The sequence below is a fragment of the Cervus elaphus genome, chromosome 3, assembly GCF_910594005.1.
Source record: "Cervus elaphus chromosome 3, mCerEla1.1, whole genome shotgun sequence".
In the NCBI taxonomy this organism is placed as follows: Eukaryota; Metazoa; Chordata; class Mammalia; order Artiodactyla; family Cervidae; genus Cervus; species Cervus elaphus.
This window is the reverse complement of record NC_057817.1, coordinates 43,464,625-43,483,498: the sequence shown is the minus strand read 5'-3', so window position 1 is coordinate 43,483,498 and position 18,874 is coordinate 43,464,625. Positions and strand designations below refer to the sequence as shown.

The 18,874-nt window shown below is 35.1% G+C and overlaps 1 protein-coding gene across 6 annotated transcripts in view; it reads left to right on the top strand.

Moving 5' to 3' along the window:
* The window catches only part of LOC122683792 (solute carrier family 35 member E3), a 78,908-nt gene extending 60,282 nt beyond the window's left edge, over nucleotides 1-18,626 (top strand). For 4 of the 6 annotated variants that reach the window (XM_043887646.1, XM_043887633.1, XM_043887654.1 and 1 more), the window contains 7 exons: nucleotides 1,614-1,663; nucleotides 4,345-4,403; nucleotides 4,542-4,638; nucleotides 8,474-8,634; nucleotides 11,829-11,987; nucleotides 12,996-13,073; nucleotides 15,245-18,626. In XM_043887646.1, the coding sequence (XP_043743581.1) occupies nucleotides 1,614-1,663; nucleotides 4,345-4,403; nucleotides 4,542-4,638; nucleotides 8,474-8,634; nucleotides 11,829-11,987; nucleotides 12,996-13,073; nucleotides 15,245-15,820 (1,180 nt within the window). In that variant the 3' untranslated portion in view covers nucleotides 15,821-18,626. The remainder of the gene's footprint in view (nucleotides 1-1,613; nucleotides 1,664-4,344; nucleotides 4,404-4,541; nucleotides 4,639-8,473; nucleotides 8,635-11,828; nucleotides 11,988-12,995; nucleotides 13,074-15,244) is intronic. The other 2 variants (XM_043887639.1, XM_043887704.1) reach the window with 1 other exon arrangement.
* Nucleotides 18,627-18,874: the final 248 nt, after the last annotated feature.

The window sequence follows — 18,874 nt, the reverse complement described above, 5'->3', positions numbered from 1 at the left end:
GTGGTTAAAGGCTTAAATTTGAGCTCTAGTTACTTTGGAGATCTTTTTCTTTGTCATATACCATTGTGACCCTTAATCAGCTGCATTTAACCCAGGTAACATTTCTAGAATTGTTCTACTGGGAATTGAAGACCCTTTTTTCAGTCATTCTTACTTTACATTTGGAATTCCTTTCATTTGGTTTAGGATAGTTAGTCTCTTTGCAGTGTCTTAATTAATGGGGTGAATACTTTTCACCTGAAACATTTAACTAGCTTCTAGTATTTAAGGCTCAATAATATTATAGATAAAAAGATAATTAAGTTGGGATATTTATAACTTTAAAACAACTTCACACTTAAAAATATATATTCATTATTAAGATGAGAGAGAGAGAAAGCTAAGGACATTAAGAGAGAAAGCTAAGGACAGGGAAGAAGTGACTACAGTTTGTCACCAAAAGGTATTTTCACTCATCATTTTGATACTATGCACAGACATGTTTGAACTGTTGTGAATATACTTTATTTGATTTCATCTTGCTGTTAAACTAAGGTAAGCATCTTCCCACTGACAAACCATTTATGTTTAATATTTTATTTTATATTTGGTCTTGGCATATAAGCTTTAATTTTATAAAATAAATAACTTGATAATTTTGCACTATATTAAGTTTTGATAATGTTTGGAGCTGTAATTTCTGATACTGAAAGTACAGATTTAAAATTATTTTTGACTTGAAGTCTAATGTGTTAAGGTTAAACACTTGTGAAACTACTGACTTGGGAATGAGATATGAATAGGAATATTGGTTTTTGTGAGTTTAAGGCGCTATATTATTAGTCCCAAGGATGAAAACAATTAGCTGGCATTGGCACTTTCCCCTTAACCTTGAGAATTAGAAATGTCTTGTGACCAATAAATGTTCTGTAAAATCATTAATTGATTTAAAAAAAGAAGTACCATGACTTCATTGAGTACTGGCATAAGTGAATTGTTTCCTTATGTTCCAGGAGAGCAGAGATTTTTATTTCCTTCTTTGTTTTCCCCAGTTTCTAGAACAGTGACTAGTAGTCAGCCTGTATTAAATGACTGCATACTGTTTCATCTTTTAATTTTCAGATCAAGAAAGAAAATCCATTAGATGATTGATCCAAGGTTGATGAAAGTCAAAACTATAAATCAAGTTCCTATGTATTGGGTTTTACATAACCTACTATCTTTTTAAGGCAGTCTGCTTTTATGCCCAGAGCTAGATAATTTCTGTTTGAAAATAAGAATGTTAACCTGCCTTATGTGTTCATACCAGTTTTTGTGGACTTCTGCTAAAGTCTAAACAGTGCATGTTTCAGGAAATGGAGATGGGAAATCTTTGATCTAGGGAGACCTTAGCGATTATTAAAAATGACTGTATATAAATCAGTGTGCAGCTAATTATTTTGGTGCTTTTTAGTGTCTAGGAGTTTATCAGTACTTGAATGTAATAATTTAAAATTTGGGTTGTAGTGTGATAGTTTATACTAATATACAGTTAAAAATCCTATTCAGCCCAGTTTAATATATTTTTATTTTAAAATGTACATTTTTTAAAAATAAATAAATAAATAAAATGTACATCTTTTTTTCTCTATAAGGAAAATATATACAATGATCTACAGAAATTTGGTAGTAGTCAGTCAGCAAGGTAAGTTAATTTTGAATGCCATAAACCATATACTATAAAAATATCTTAAAGACATTTTGTGGATGTGCAGACATTTTATAATTGTGATTCTCTTTAAAAGTTGCTCTAATTGTATATTTAATTATAGTCAGGGTGTGATAAATTTAACAGGAAGATATACATATGAACACAAATAACATAATGCTAAGTTTCTCGTACACATTTGCACTATATCCTATTACATAAATTTAAACCTTGGGATGTGAGGTTAGAATTTATTTTGAAAGGTAGATAATTTCAAAAGATTCTGCATGGTAGACATATAATCTAACCTTGAAACATGTATTCAAAGACTTTGGGAAGTAATCCAGCTACCTAGGTAGGACTATTTGAATGGAAGGGCCCTTTTCTTGTGTGTTTTTTATAATAGACAAAGCTTTGTTTACCAGTTTTTTCAGGTGAGTGCCATTTTACTTCCCTTCCTTTAGATGTAGTTCTTAACTGGTTATGTTTGGGTTACATAACCTGTTGATAATCTGATGAAAGTGCTAGGTTCTTATTCCTTAAAGATATACCTAAACATATAGAGTGATATTCTGGTAAATGTTTAACAGTCCAGTCTCCAGGGAAAGAGCCTTGATTTGTGGTTACTGGTTTTCATGATGTAAATACTCTAACCTTGACCGTTTTCAACTACAAACATGGGGTTAGGAAGAAATGTACATTTGGCTTGGGAGTGCTGGTAGGAGCTGGCTCCAATATACCACAGACTTCTCAAAGCCCATTTTTGGTCTGTAATTAAGAACTGTTCTCAGAAGCTTGTTTACTTTCCAGAATGAACTGACCACCCCTTTGAGCTCCTGTTGTTCCATATTAGATTTTATTGTTATATTACTTTGTTACCTTACTTGCTTATACATTTGTGTTCTATTCTTCTATTCAGGTTTGCGATCTGTGTCACATAGTACAGTGTTTAGAAATAAGGTCTTCTAGTAAATGTGTTGAATTGAACACCTGTTCTTCCAAAGTTAGGATTTAAGACCCAGAAAAGGGCATCACCATCTTATCCTAGAATAGAAGTAATTATTAGGCTGGTAACTTGAGATTTTGTTTTACAGAGCACTTTTTGAAATCAAATGAAGGCAAATAAACAACTACAGTATCTGTTGTAGTATTTTCAGTTTTCTGAAGTATTATCCCTGATGTATTCATTCATTTAAATAAACCTTTGTTGATTGCTAGGAAAATTGTATTAATGAGATGGTAACCTGTACGTTATTTCGATTATGAGTTTGTTTCAGGTTTTAGTTTACCTAATTAACTTCAGAACTCCTTTGTCATTGTTCTCAACCTTACTATACTTAGCACTTCCCTTTTATTATGTCTGTTTTATAACATTTCTTACACTAAAACAAAATGTAACCTATTCATTTGGACAACTTAAAATCAATATACCTTTACCCATAATACAAAAGAGAAACTTTTTAATGATAATGCATATCATTTCAAAATGTTAATACTCAGACCTGGCTTCACTGTTAAAGTGAAATGTTTCCAAGGGAGTAGTGAAGGGTATTTGATTATGATCTTTGGTGATTGTATATATTCCATATCTGAAATTTTGACTTGCACTGTGGGTCTATACATCCACATAACAAACTAAACCTACCTACCTGAAAGTTACCCACTTCAGTTCGTTATTTTCCCATTCACATCTGTTCATCATCTGAAGTTTCTCCTTGGTGAATGATACACCACCCATTTATCCACCCAAGGTAGAATCTTGGAATCTTTCTGGACTCCTTTCTTCCTTGCCTTGTGTATTAGACACCAGGTTTCTGTTGGTTTTTACCTTTTTTAATTTCTCTGGAATTGGCCTTTTTTCCATGTCTTAGTTTAGGCTTTTCATGTATGTAATTGCAGTCGCTAACACTGGTTTCACTGCCCTGTGCTCTTATTTTGGCAGAGTGAGTTGTCACTCCTTTGCTTAAAGTGACCATTTAGGGGTTCCTCATTACTCGTTGGCCAAAATACTTGCTGTGAACTAGCAGATCAAGTTTATTTCTTAGGTTAAACTTTTTTAATGGTGAGTGGCTGCAGCAGTGCCTTAGGGAGGAATGTGAAGTATTAGCTGAAGTATTAGCTGAGAAGGATGCAGTGATTTGCAGTTGGTGGCATGCATACTGCTTGTTGATATCTTTGTGCTGTTTAGCAAGACATGCAGGATCCTTGATGATCCTGCTTACATTCCCATAGTAATGAGTACCTGTAGTTCTACAGCGGACACAGGTGGTTCACTTCTGGATGCTTTTTTCACACAGGGCTCCCTCAGTCTGAAATAGCCTTTCCCAGTTGTATTTCCACATATTCAATTATGAAACCTTTCCTGATTCTTTGTTACTCAGACCTTGCCTTATCTCTGCCAAATAATCATTACTCCATACTCCCATCTTCTCCATTAATTTACTTCTTTTAGTGTGTTTATTGTACTTTATGAGGATTCTTATGTATCCTCTATATTAAAATGAATTGTCTATTTACATCTCTAGTATCCAGCACAGGATGGCACTTGGGAGACTACAGGTTCAATGTTGGTTGAAAGTTAAACCGTATAAGGAGTTTGTCCTAGATAGCATCTACTGCGTAGCCGTTCCTTTCCTAGTTTGTGATTCTTTGTTTTTATTTTCTCTTGGAACCATCAGATTCAGGCACGTCTATGAGTGAAAACAGGTGTCACCTTGAAGGAGGGAGTAATCAAAAGGTAATATTGATACAAACTCATTCTACTATGATGTTTCTTGAAAATTGGGGAAGGTTGTTTAAAACGATGTTTTTCTAGCTTCCTGGTGTTACAAGTTGTGGGTTATTTTGTTTGTTTGTTTCTCCCTTGAATGCTTAGGACCTTGTGCAAGAGCTACAGGAAGAGAAACCTTCATCTTCAGATATGGTTTCTAGACCATCTACCTCATCTAGGAGGAGAGCAGTTAGTGAGACAGGTACATATGAATATTTAATTGGCACTTTCAAACTGCTTTTCGTTTTTCATTTTTTACTGATACTAGTACGTTTAGACTTAAATTGTGCTTTTTTTGGTTTATGTGAATGAATTTCTGAGGTTCTTATTTTTATATGATTTAGTTGGCTTAAAAATTGTTTTCTTAGCAACATGTTTCTGGTTGACTACAGCAGGCACAGTTTACTGTGTCCTGTATTTTATAGTCGGCTCTCTGCTAGTCAACATAATAGAGGACAAGGATTTAAACTGTTTTAGTCACCATTCTTAGTCACCTGAACAGTTAAAGTATTTATTTCTAATAAATAAAACATAGCAATGAGTTTAAAAACAGAAAGTAGCATCTTAGAAATGAAGATGAGGTAAAAATAGCTGAGAGCATTTTTAACAGAGAAAAGAATAGGGGGAGGAGGCTGTTACCCAGTGAAAGTCATAATAACTAAAACTGTGTATTTCAAGTGAAAAAAAAGAATTTAGCAGATCACTGAAGTTATATAGATAAACTCAGGGTAGAGTTTTGTACAAGAGGGCAAAGGGCAGAAAGTGCAGAGGATGTCTTACTAAATACATAGGACTAGAACAGATGGTTAGTTATTTGGGACTGGGAGTGGGGTGGAGTGGGAATCAAATTACATCTGTACATTATGCCAAAATGAATACTCAATGAGTTTAAAAGATAAATTAAAAATTACAACATACTGACATAGATTCACTTTTAAAATTCGACTGTTAATATTTTTATTATATTAAAAGTTTCCAAAAATCAGTAAGAAAAATATTAAAAATCAAAATTGCAAATTTCATAGTAAATACAAATGACTAATAAATATGAGGAGGAATAGATTTTAGTGAGTTAGCTTTATAGACAACAAAAAAAATACAAAAAAGATGTCTTTTCTGGTCTTTCAAATTAGCAAAGATAATTTTTTTTTAAATTCTTGCTAACTTAAATTGTTGACACTCATACACCGGTGGTACATCAGTTAGTATAAATTGGTTGACCTTTATGAATTATAAAAAGGCTTGGGGTCCTTAACATTATCACGGTTAACTCCACTTCTAGGAATCTCTCCTAAGGATATAGTCAGAAATTCAAAGATTATATGTAGAGATACTAATTAAAGCATTATGCATAGTTGAAAACATACATGATGCCAGAGAATGTCATCACTGTAGTCCAGACCATTGTTATCTCTTACCTGGGCCACTGCAGCAGCTTCTGATTTTTTGTTTCTAGTTACTGCTGCTTCTGTCCTTTACCATAGTACCAAAAGGGATCATAAAAGGTAAACTGGATTGTGTGATGCCAGATCCCCGTTAGCTATTTTGAAGCTATTAACCTTCAAATAAAACCCACACTTTTACATTAGCTTGCAAGGCCTGATCTATTTTTATTCTGGTTTTTGGCCTTTTCCCCTACCTTCACTGTGTTTCAGCTGCATTGATTGTTTGGTTCTCAAACAAGTCAAAATTCTTTCCAGCTTGCACCAGTTTTTTTTCTTCAGAAATTCTGTCTCAGCCTCTCAAGACCCAACTCCTCATTTTTAAATTTTTGCTTAGTTATTACTCTGTCAGAGAGGCTGCCTCTAACCACCCAGAAAAGTAGATCCCTTTTTGTTACTGTTTTCCTTGGTACCCACTTGTTTTCCTTGATAGCACTCATTATGTAAATGGTTGTGTTTTGGTTGCCTTGATATTTGAATGTAAACCTCCTCTGGTGGTAGGGATGATGGCTGACTTCACTTTTACACCCACTGCCTAGCACTGTGCCAGACAGAAGCCAGTGCTCAGATTTGTGGACTAAAATAGTTCAGTTATGATGAACATACATTATGGACACTATATTCTCAGGCATTAAAAGTAATGTAAAAGAATATTTAAGAGAAAACAGCTCCTGGTGGTCCTTTTTTAGTGGTTCTGCAGTTCTATTTTAGTGGTGAGGAGTTGATGCTTTCATTGCTAGGGCCTGGGTTGGATCACTGGTTGGGAAACTGAGATTCTGCAAGTCATGCAGTGCAGCCAAAAAAAATTAGAAAACAATCCCAAATTACACATACAGTGAGATATAGGTATGTTTAAGAAGAAATAAATTTTTTAAATGACAGCTGGAAAATTAATGAAGTGTTAATAGTAGTTATCTCAATAGTAATATTACAGATGATTTACCTTTAAATTTCTATTTCTCAAGAGATTTCTACAATAAGTAATATAATACTTTGATAATCAGAAAAAGCCCCAAAGGTTATTTTTTAATAGAGTTAAAAAAAATATTCTGGACTTTGAAAAAATATGGATCAACAGCATGGTTTTAGCCTTCTAGCCCACATCTTTCAGTCAATGTCACCTTTTCTAATAGTATAAACATGATTAAGAACTTCTGTCAGAAACTTGTGATCTTAGAGGATATAAATGTGTTTTGGGAAATCAGAGGAAGAAGAGATTACTTCTGACCAGGAAGGTCAAGAGAGGGAGATGGAATGAGCAGAGGTGTGAGTTGTACCTGTTTCATGCATACAGAATAGGATTATATTTTATTAAATCTCATAACCCTTTTAGGTACTTAACATGTAAGGCTGCAGTGAGCACCCTTGCACATGTGTTTTTAAATGATTGTGCAGGTATTATCTACGATAGAAAAACTGCCATAAAATGTTACACTGTTTTGGATTTTTACCAGTAGTGTATAAAAAGACCTTTCTCCCAAATCTCTTGAGACTGCTTCTCATTTTGGTTTTTGTCATTCTCATGGCTGGAAAATGGTATCTCAGTTCAGTTTGCATTTCTTTGATCACTAGAACGTAAGCCATTTTTTCATGTTTATTAAGCCATTTGTGTTTTTTTTTTTTTTTTTGTCATTTGTGTTTTATGAATTGAACTGTCCTTTGACTTTTTAAAAATTTTGTCTTTTACTTGATTGGCGGGAGGACTTTGTGTAAATGGATATTAACCATTTTCTAATATATATTGCAGTTCCTTTTTAGTCTGACATTGCCTTTTCATTTTTATTTATTGTATTTTATATTGTTACTGAGTTTTAATTAACATAACCTAATCTTGATAATCTTTTTCTTGAGAGCTTTGTAGTGTTACATTATACTTTCCTGCCCTTCCCATTCTTATATAAAAGTAGTTGGATGGTTTTGTTCTTTGTGTTTGATTTTTTAATCCACTTGGAGTTTATTTTTATGTCTGGTATGAGGTAGGACTCTCATTTATATTCCTGACAGATTTGGTAACATGCTGAGTTTAAGTTAATTTCTTATTTAAAATAAAATGGATCAGGGACTTTCTTGGTGGTCCAGTGATTAAGACTATGAGCTTCCACTGTGGGGAGTACAGGTTTGATTCCTGGTCAAGGAACTAAGTTCGTGTGTGTCACCTGGCCCAGTAGATAAATAAATAAGCCACATGGCCAAATAAATAATAAATGGACCAATTTTGCTAATTGTGATTCCTGTTAAAAATATTGGGTACTAAGGAAACTGAAACATTAAGAATACCTTCTAGGTAAATTAAATAATTTCAAAATCTTTTAAAGTTTGACAGAAAAATTCTAAGACTGGTTAGTAAAAACTCTAGATGGATTAAATTAATTGTGACTGGATAAAGTTCTGAAACAAGCTTTAAAAGTTTTTTTAAAATGTAGTGTTCTGCCATCAGTTGGACAGATCCAGTAGGAGTGTTGACTTTTGAAGCATTCATTATTTTTCTGTTTAATTTCATTGAAGCAGTTTTAGTACAGATAGGTAACTTAAGACAGCTCAATGTTTAAATAAATTACAGTATAGCAATTTAATTGTTTTTCTTTACATATTTAGAAGAAAATTCAGATGAATTACCTGGTGACCGACAGAGAAAGCGCCACAAATCTGATAATATTTCCCTTTCCTTTGATGAAAGCCTTGCTCTGTGTGTAATAAGGGAGATATGTTGTGAAAGAAGCAGTAGCAGTGAATCGACAGGAACTCCATCAAATCCGGTAATCCTCTAAAGTCTAGCTCTGGCATTCCTAATAGGCATTCAGGCAGAATGTACATGTATGATGTATGATTGCTGCTCTACACTTGGTAAATTTGTTTTCTTTCAAATGAAACTATAGATCTTCCCTACTCCTAACCCAGGTTTGGCGAAAAAGGTGGAAGATAATGGAGTTGCACTGGAGTGTGTTGCTAAAATTGGTACCAATGTTAATAGTTACTAATGTCACCCTACATATTGGAGAATCTGTGGGCCGCTGCACCAAAGATAATCTTAGAATTCTAAACAATTTTGTCTTGAGTATTTATAGTAAAAACACCTTATTACAGCTCTCAGCTGTAATTTGATCTTCACATTTGCCATATGTAGGTCTAGACATCAGGGAAAGTATTTACTAAGGCCATGAAATATTTGTATATTATTGCATGGATGATGGGAAAATATCAGTACTTTTTGATTACTGATAGAATAATTCCAAAGTATTAGCCAGCATTAGTGTTTTTAAGATACCACTGAAGGAGGGTTTGTAAAGAAGTTTTTGCCAACAGGAACACTTAACAAATGGAATATTTTCTTGTCATTATACATTTGTCTTTAAAATGAAATTAAAATTGGAATCTTTATTTGTGATATGGCAATGTCTCATGGCCATTCTGTATATTAGTGATCGTTTTATAGTTTTATAGAATGTAAGAACTGAACCAATTATTATAGTAATCATGTTCTTTTTATGTATTCTTGTTACTTTATTATCTTTGAATTTTTTTCTTCTAAAGCAGGGATTTTATTGATAGAGATGCACCCTCTAGATTTAATGTTCAGTAGAGCTGTTACTTGTATAGGCCACTAGATGGCATGATGAACTCTCCTCCAAGAGCAAGTTCTTCATTCGGTAGATATTTGTGCCTTTTCTGTGACGGGTTTCTTTTGGCAGTAATGATACAGTAGTAGTCAAGGTAGATATGATCCTTGCCCTTGTTGGGAGATAGGTCATCTGCAATCAAACAAATAATTTAAACAGTCAATAAATGCTGTGAGAGAAGAAATAGATTCTTGAGAGCAAATATGTGTGATTTAAAAATTGAATCCACCCTGGTAGCTCAGACGGTAAAGCATCTGCTTACAATGCAGGAGACCGGGTTCAATCCCTGAGTTGGGAAGATCCCCTGGAGAAGGAATTGGCAACCCACTCGCGTATTCATGCCTGGAAAATCCCATAGACCGAGGAGCCTGGTAGGCTACAGTCCATGGGTTCACAAAGAGTCTGACACGACTGAGTGACTTCACTCACTTAAATTAAACTTGATGTGTCACGAACTTCATGTTTGGATGATTTTATTCCTTACAGATGGTTTTAATACAATAACTATGCCCCATTTAAACTTACAGTCTTTGTTAAAGTTGTTTCAGAATTCTAGCTAAGTGATATTAAAAGGTTTTGTTCATTCTACCCGGAATATTGCCTTGTAACCAAAGCAGTGTAGAGGGTACTTTTTTTGTTAGTCCTATTCTATGCTCTCTTCTAAAAATTCTCTTTATTAAAATAAAGTTGTGTTGTTTTTCAGGTGAAGTCCCGAGTTGTGAAAGCTTTTGGTTGGGTTGATTTTTTTTCTTTCCCTCTTCATTTTGGCTCATCTCACATGAGGTGGTTGTCTGGTGTTGTCATTCATCAGTTTGTGAAGGGAGCTAAAGGAAAGTGCCTTTGCTTCCCATCTTTTTTTTCTTTTGAGTTCAATATATTGGAACTAAGGGCTGTATTCTAGGCTCTATACTAGGCAAATACCATATTTTGTCACCTGAGCAACCTCAAACTCCATTTATAGATGGGAAAACTAAGACTTGGGGTTTCAAATAACTTTAGATCACATAACTAATAATTGTCACAATCGAAATTCAAAAAAACAGATTTTAATATTTTTCCAGATCAAGGCTGTCTGATGCTGTTTAAATACCCAGTGTTTAAAAGTTTCTAGGTTTTTGTTTTATGAACATCAAGTGAAACTTTTGAAAACTGCCTTAAATTTTGCTTTCTTCATAGAACCCCTTGGGTAGGCATGGGCCAACTTTTTCTGTGAAAGGATGGATAGTTACTGTATTCTGATTTGACTTAAGATTTTAGTGTGATTGTTAATAGAGGACCCCCTCACTTTTTTTTTAGGAATTAGAACTGCAATTTGAATGTTACTTTTACTATTTTCCTAACATGATTTAAAATATTTTAGTCTTTTGACCTTAGTGGTTATAAAGTAATATACCTTGTTTTTATAAATGATTAGTGATCATTTAATCCAAACTCATGTTTCGTGGATGAAATCGTTGTGGCGTTTACAAATTGAATATGTCTAAGCTTAAAGGCACTTAATGACAAATCTAAAATAAGAATGTATGTATCCTGACTACTAGACCAAAGTACTTTTTCTGTTTCTAGCTTCTGCTTTATGTATGTTCTTACCCTTAGCCAGTGATGGCAAATATTACAGGACTGAAGGTCTTAGTTTCTTATACTGTTAATCAGAATTTTAAAATAGGAATCACATGAGCAGATACAAAATTTTTAAAATAAATTTTAAAAATTATATATGAAAGCTCTTCCAAAGAAATTCTCAAAGTTCATTAAATATAAATCATAATTATTGTATGTGTTATAACTACTAGCATCAAGATATAAAGATGATTAGAAATTGTCTTAACTCTTAACGTATGTGTAATTCAGATAAACATGCATGCAAAATTATGTTTTGTATAATTTGTGAAAATAATATATGAGTTATTAAAGGTGGGAGTGTTTTTTTAGTTACAGTATTGACAAAGCCTTTGGCAAAAAAGAATGAGCAGGGTTTGAAAACTCAAGTCATTCCAGTTAGGGAGGAATTGTGTGGAAGTTGAAGTTTGGTCTAGAAAACAATCCGGATCTGGCTAATTTTTCATATTTAGTGAAGGGGAAGCAGTGTGTTTAGTTGGAGAAAATATGAAAATGTTAATATAGATGTTACTGTATGTACCTTGAATGCCAAGGGAATTTGGCCTTTTTCTTAAATGGAGTTTTGAACGGAGAAAATATTTATGTAGTCGTAACTCAGAAGCTTAACCTAGTGTAGAATGGGACTGAGGGGAAATTCGGTGCACAGAGGATGAGTTAAGAAGCTGTTACAGGTAATGTCCGTTAAGTCATCTTTTTCTTGCCCCTGATTCTAGGATCTGGATGCTGGTGTAAGTGAACATTCAGGTGATTGGTTGGATCAGGATTCAGTTTCAGATCAATTCAGTGTAGAATTTGAAGTTGAGTCTCTTGATTCAGAAGATTATAGCCTTAGTGAAGAAGGACAAGAACTCTCAGATGAAGATGATGAGGTAGTTTGTTTCTTTTCTCTGATTATATTCTATAATTCTTATATATGTTCCATATTCATTAGCTGAGATTAAAATAATGTTATCAGATTTCACATCACAATTTTTGACTCTTAATTTATTCAAACTAGAATATTGGTTTGTGGACTTGAGGCTTTGTAATTCCTTGTTGTCTTATTTATATTTTTAAAAATACAGTGTCAAGAAATCAGTAGGCCTTAATGAACATTATAATAGTCTGCTCCTTTTAAAATTAATCCATTTCTCCTTTTTTCACTGTTAATTTACTTTTTATAAAAATAATGCATGCAATTAAAGTCACATACTACCACCAGATCTGTTTCCTAGAAATGACCAGCTTGAACATTTCTAGCTATTTCACTGTTACTTAATACTTGCATATTTATAAAACAAAACTGCTTGTATTGAAGTTTTTACTTTATTCATTTTAAACATCCTCTGTGTTGACTTTCTGTGGTAGTGGGTGAGGATTTTATTGTCCTCTATTTCTCTCCCTTTGTATTCACTCATTCCATGTGACCTTTGTCTCAGATTTCTCATATATAGCACAGTTGGACCACAGGTTCCACATCTGCAGATTCAACCAAGTGTAGCTTGGAAATATTCAAGTTAAAAAAAAAGATTTCCAGAAAGTTTCAAAATGCAAAACTTGAATTTGCTGTGACCCATCAACTGTTTACATAGCATTCACGTTGCATTTACAACTTTTTACATAATACTTACATTGTATTAAGTATTATAAACAATCTAGAAATGATTATATTATAGAGGAGAATGTGCATAGGTAGTATGCAAATACTGTGCAGTCCTACACAAGGGACTTAGGTGTCTGCAGATTTGGGTATCCTCAGAGGGTCCTGGAACCAGTCTTCCCATAGATACAGAGGGACGACTGTAGTCCATATTGTTTGTTTAGGACTTACCACTGACAGGTCTTACTGGTTGAAGAAGAAAGGTGGTGAATCGATGCTAATGTTGTTTTGTTTGTTTTAGGTATATCGAGTTACTGTGTATCAGGCAGGCGAGAGTGATACAGATTCATTTGAGGAAGATCCTGAAATTTCCTTAGCTGTAAGTATACATTTATTTTTTTCAAGGAATCAAAAAATAGCTTTGAGATCAAGATTTAAAAAAATATATCTAGTCTCCTACTTCTTGGCATAACTTTTATAAACAAAATTGTGAAGTCTTAATGACTTTTGAAGTATTTTTGTTCTTTTATTGGATTGGAATCTGTTGCTACTCTTTTTAGTTTTTTTGTGTGTGCTGGAATTTGAACTTTTAAAGAACTGTATTATGGAAGATTTTGAGTATATGTAGCATAGAGAATAGTGCAGTGTATCTCCTTTTTACTTATCATTCAGTTCTAACATTTACCGACATTTTGCCAGTCTTACCAAATATAAATATTTTCATATTAATTTGTATTAGAAAAGACAGGATTTTCTATTAAAGAAATTTGGACTTAAACATTTACATTATGCCTCAGAGTTCTTGAGGTATTGAATATGTATTTTTTTAATTAAATATTATTGTTTAATTTTTGTTTTCAATATTGCCTTTTATTTAGGTAGGAAATCTCATTTTTCTCTTTTCTGAGATAGAAACAATTACTAATTATCCAGTTAAAAGAGAAATTGTAAAATTTTAGGAAAATACTATACTATATTAGAAAATAATTCATGTAATTAATTGATTCATTTGATGTCAGGTTGAATTAAATATTTTAGACATAGGTCTTAATTTATCGAACTCCTGAAGTGTGTGTACTCAGTCATGTCCGGCTCTTTGTGACTGCGTGGACTGTAGCCTGCCAGGCTTCTCTGTCCATGGGATTTCCTAGGTAAGAATATTGGAGTGGGTTGCTGATTCCTTCCTCCCGTATTATAAGACCTTTGTCTTTGGTTTGATCATTTAGTAGAGCGCTGCTTTTACAACTTGAAAGAACCAGTGTGGAAGGATGATTGGTCTCGACCTTTATTGCTAATATCTTATGTCATTTGTCAGGCAACTTAAAAATGGTATATTATTCATGGCAAGATAAACAGGACCTCTATGGCAAGTTTTACATGTACAGTGTTTCAAGCAAGAACAGTGCTTCTGTTAAGGCAGGGAGATGAGGATAGTTCAGTGAAGAGGCTTGTGATGTGGAGTTTGTTACCCATATTGCATCATGGGTGGAAAGATTTGGGAAATAAAGTTGAAATAAAGATGAAGCAGTGAGCAGTTACAGAGATGAGAACCCAGAAGAGGATAGACAAGTAAGGGCATGCGTTTTGGCTAGTGACAAGGATGGCAGAGTTCAGCTAGTGGTGATTGCTGAGAACGTTTAGCATTTCCTTTGTGGGTGAAGTTAGGGAACACCCATTTGAGCCCTGGTTTTATAGAACTTCTAAAAGGGATTTAATCAATGGCAAACTGGATAATAGTTTTGTCTAAATTGATATGGTGAACTCTGGGAAAAGTATCAGATTTGAGCTTTTAAGGGAATAGAGTGGGTATAGGCCTCTACAGAGAAGATCTCATAGCATAGCGCTTGGCTTAAACTAAATGAGGTGGTGCAGTGGTAAAGAATCTGCCTGCCAGTGCAGGAGATGCAAGAGATGTGGGTTCGATCCCTGGGTTGGTAAGCTCCCCTGGAGTAGGAAATGGCAACTTGCTCCAGTGTTCTTGCCTGGAAAACTCCATGGACAGAGGAGTCTGGTGGGCTACATACAGTCCGTGGCGTCACAGTGAGTTGTACACAACTGAGCGCACACACACTGTATGTCCGTTTCTTAGGGATTCCCAGGTGGGTCCTGCCAGTGCAGGAGATGTGAGATTGACCCCTGGGTCAGGAAGATCCCCTGGAAGAGAAAATGGCAATCCACTCCAGTATTCTTGCCTTGAAAATCCCATGGACAGAGGAGCCTGATGGGCAATAGTCCATGAGGTTGCAGAGTCGGACACGACTGAGCACACACACTAAATGAACCAACCGTATCTGTAACTTTATAGGTACATGTTAAGGTCATGGTGAATACGTTTTTCATTTTAGAATTTTTCAGCATAGTTTGGCTGGAAAAAATAGGTATTTACAAGATCATGTTTGAGGAAAGACTTATTGTTTTATATAAAACATGAAATGCTGAAATTTGAGTTGTCTGATAAACATTTTGCCTTAGACATATTGAACAAGTTGCTAGCATTGCTGGATTGGTTATTGAAGGGTTATAGAAGCTAACTCTCTTGTTTCCTTGAAGGACTATTGGAAGTGTACTTCGTGCAATGAAATGAATCCTCCCCTTCCACCTCATTGCAACAGATGTTGGGCCCTTCGTGAAAATTGGCTTCCTGAAGATAAAGGAAAAGATAAAGGGAAAATGTCTGAGAAAGCCAAACCAGGAGACTCGATGCAAGAAGAAGAGGGCTTTGATGTCCCTGACTGTAAGAAATCTATGGTCAGTGATTCTAGAGAATCATGTGTTGAAGAAAATGATGATAGAATCACACAAGCCTCTCTTTCTCAAGAAAGTGAGGACTATTCTCAACCATCGACTTCTAATAGCATCATTTACAGTAGCCAAGAAGATGTCAAAGAGTTTGAGAGAGAAGAAGCACAAGACAAAGAAGAAAGCGTGGAGTCTAGTTTTCCCCTTAATGCCATTGAACCTTGTGTAATTTGCCAGGGTCGACCTAAAAATGGTTGCATTGTCCATGGCAAAACAGGACATCTTATGGCATGCTTTACATGTGCAAAGAAGTTAAAAAAGAGGAATAAGCCCTGTCCAGTATGTAGGCAACCCATTCAAATGATTGTGCTAACTTATTTCCCTTAGTTGACTACCTGTAAAAACAGAATTATATATTATAAGCCTAAAAATTTAGACGTGAAATTTATTTTTTTAGCTGTATCAAAGCAAGAAAATACTTTACATGTAGATTTCTTCCCAATAGTGATTATTCCTTTTAGGAAAATGACTATTCTGTTGCTATTTTATATTTGGCTTTCAGTGTAACTTAGATTGGATTTAGTACCTTTCATGTAAAAAAAAAAAAAGTTCCTGTGAAAGATTTAATATTTAAATTTTAGATACTCTTAAAGCTTCCAATCCTTCGTTTCTGTAGTCTTTCAGAGACGCTTAAAATACTGTAAGTCTCTTACATACGATGATTTGGAACCTTTAAGTTGTGAATTTGCTTCTTTTTTTTTTTTCAAGTTGTGAACTTTGAAAGGTGCAGACCCGCACTTGGACACTCAGCCCCTGAGCTCACGAGTCTTTTGTGTGTCTCCGTAAGCGTGCACCCTCTGCGGCTGGTGTACTGTACACGGCTGTGCGGAGCACAGTAGTACAGTGTTTTTTTATTTAAAGCTCGGGATGTCCAGAAGCAAGTGTTAGAGCTGGGGTGATGTAGCTGTTACTGCTGAGAAGCCCCAAGTGAGGAGAAGGAGGTGGCAACCCAGTCCAGTAATCGTGCCTGGAAAACCCCATGGACAGAGGAGCCTGGCAGGCTCCACAGTCCATGGGGTTGCAAGAGTCACACACGACTTAGCAGCTAAACCATCCACCACTACAAAGTGAATATGTGCCTCATAGTGTCTACAAAGGTTATTTGCCATATACAGCAGGAGTAGCTAGTTTTTTGGGGGGAGGGTGGGAGTCAAGGAAGACTTGGGGTTATTTTTTCATTTTATACTTACCCATAATGAGCACTGTTTTGACCAGTCCTGTTAAACCACGGAAATGAATAAAATACTCTAAGTTTCATATGGCCAAGTTAAAGAAAGTACTGAGTGGTAACCGTGGACATGAAAGTGAAAACAGTCGAGAGAGTGGACTGACAAGAGGGAAAAAGTAGCTGAAGAACCAGAGAGGTTCCCGACACAGGAAGTGGCACGGGGCTTTTCTTTGTGGAGGCACCGTCCGTTCTTGAGACCCAGGAGCTAAATGCAGACCAGCACATGAGGCGAGAAGGTTGCCGCTGCCGTTCAGAACGCACTCCAGCGTCACCGTGTCATTTTATGAGGAGGAAAAGCAGCTGCCATCGAGACATCCCTGGGTGGTTCTTCCAAGAGGGCAGACAGAGTTGAGTCCAGTAGGGAACCCGAACCTGTGCCGCCAGCGTCAGGCGTGGATGCGAGGGCAGCTGGCTTCTCTCCTGGTGCTGGCCGTCCTTCGGCTCGACCGGCTCCCGCCCCCTCTCCCTCCAGTCAGTAACTCTCCTTGCCTGGTCACTTGCTGCCAGTCCTGGGTACCGTCTGAAGTGTAACAGTATAGTCTACTGTTGTGGTTTTTTAAGGTACTGCTCTGTAAGATGAAAAGGATTTTATTTTTTTTTTTGTTTTTGGTGTATTATTTGTGTGAAAAGTATTATAAACCTATTACAATATAGTGCTATGTAGCCAGTTGTGTTAGTTGGGTACCTAGGCTAACTCAGTTGAACTAAGGAACATATTGGACTTAACAAATGTGCTCTTAGAACTTGTTTGTATGTAGGGGACTTAGTGCACTCTTTCTAGATAAAAGAAATATTGGTGCTGCATAAGTAGCACTTACATTACTCACTCTCCAGTCTCTTTGATATGGTCAAGGATAGAATAAACAGAAGACTTTGTTTTTATACCAGCTGAAAATGTCATAACCTCTCTAAATTGTCCAAAAATTATACATTATTTTAAGAATGACAGAATCAGAACAAAATTCTAAAATAACTCTCAAACTGTATAGAGTAACATCTTGATCTATATTAAATCTTCAACAGACTAGTGAAAGTAACTTTGATTTACAAGGTCCCAGTGGTTTTCTCCTATATATGATAGTTGTACATAATCGAGTGAGGATAACAAAATCAACTGAACTGTGAGTTTAGGGTAGAACTGAGGGATAGTTTGTACAGCAGTTACAGAGCGTGGTATTAAACTTTAAAAATAACTCCCCTTCACACACACATACGACTTACCCATGTGTAGATAGGTAGGAAATGGCTGAATGGATCAGTACTTTAGCCAGAGTGTTCCTCAAATAGAGTAAAGCTTAATTTGGGGTTTATAATACATAAGCTAGGACTAAGTAGGATTGATCTCTGAGGAGAAAAAGATTATGAACACTGTATAGTCTTCTCCGTAGCTGTGAGTTCCACATCCATGAATTTTAACTTGGTTGGGAAATAGGAAAAAGATTCCAGAAAGTTTCAAAAAGAAAACTTGAATTTGTTGTACACTTTCAACTACATAGCATTTGTGTTATATTAGGTGTTATAAATAATCTAGAGATCTAAAAGTATATGGGAGAAGAACTTTTGCAAAAGTTATGTGCAAAACCATAGTAGTTTTTTTTTTTTTTTTTGTGGTTTTTTTTTTTTTTTTTAACCATAGTATTTTATATAAGGGACTTGAGCTGCTTCAGATTTTGGTATCCCAGGGATCGGGGGGAATCTTAGAACCAATCCCCTGTGGATACTAAAGGACAGCTGTACATTCAGGATGTATTAGTCAAAAAGTGGTATTTACAAAACATTCGAACTGTTGCAAATAATTTCATTCAACATACACATGCATTACTAATGCAGTCTAGATTGCCTAAATATTTTGATGTAACATATGTATTTATTGATTTACAAATAAAAGATCTACTAAGTGCTTAAGAATTGTTTAAAAAATGTGGTTATTGGCTCTTATAAGCAGTTTTCCCATAATGAGTTTTTTATTCCAGTTTTATTGAGATATAGTGGATATATATGTATCCATACTGGATATATATATATCCATATAATGGATATAATGGACCTTGGAAGGACTGATGTTGAAGCTAAAACTCCAGTACTTTGGCCACCTCATGCGAAGAGTTGACTCATTGGAAGAGACCCTGATGCTGGGAAGGATTGGGAGCAGG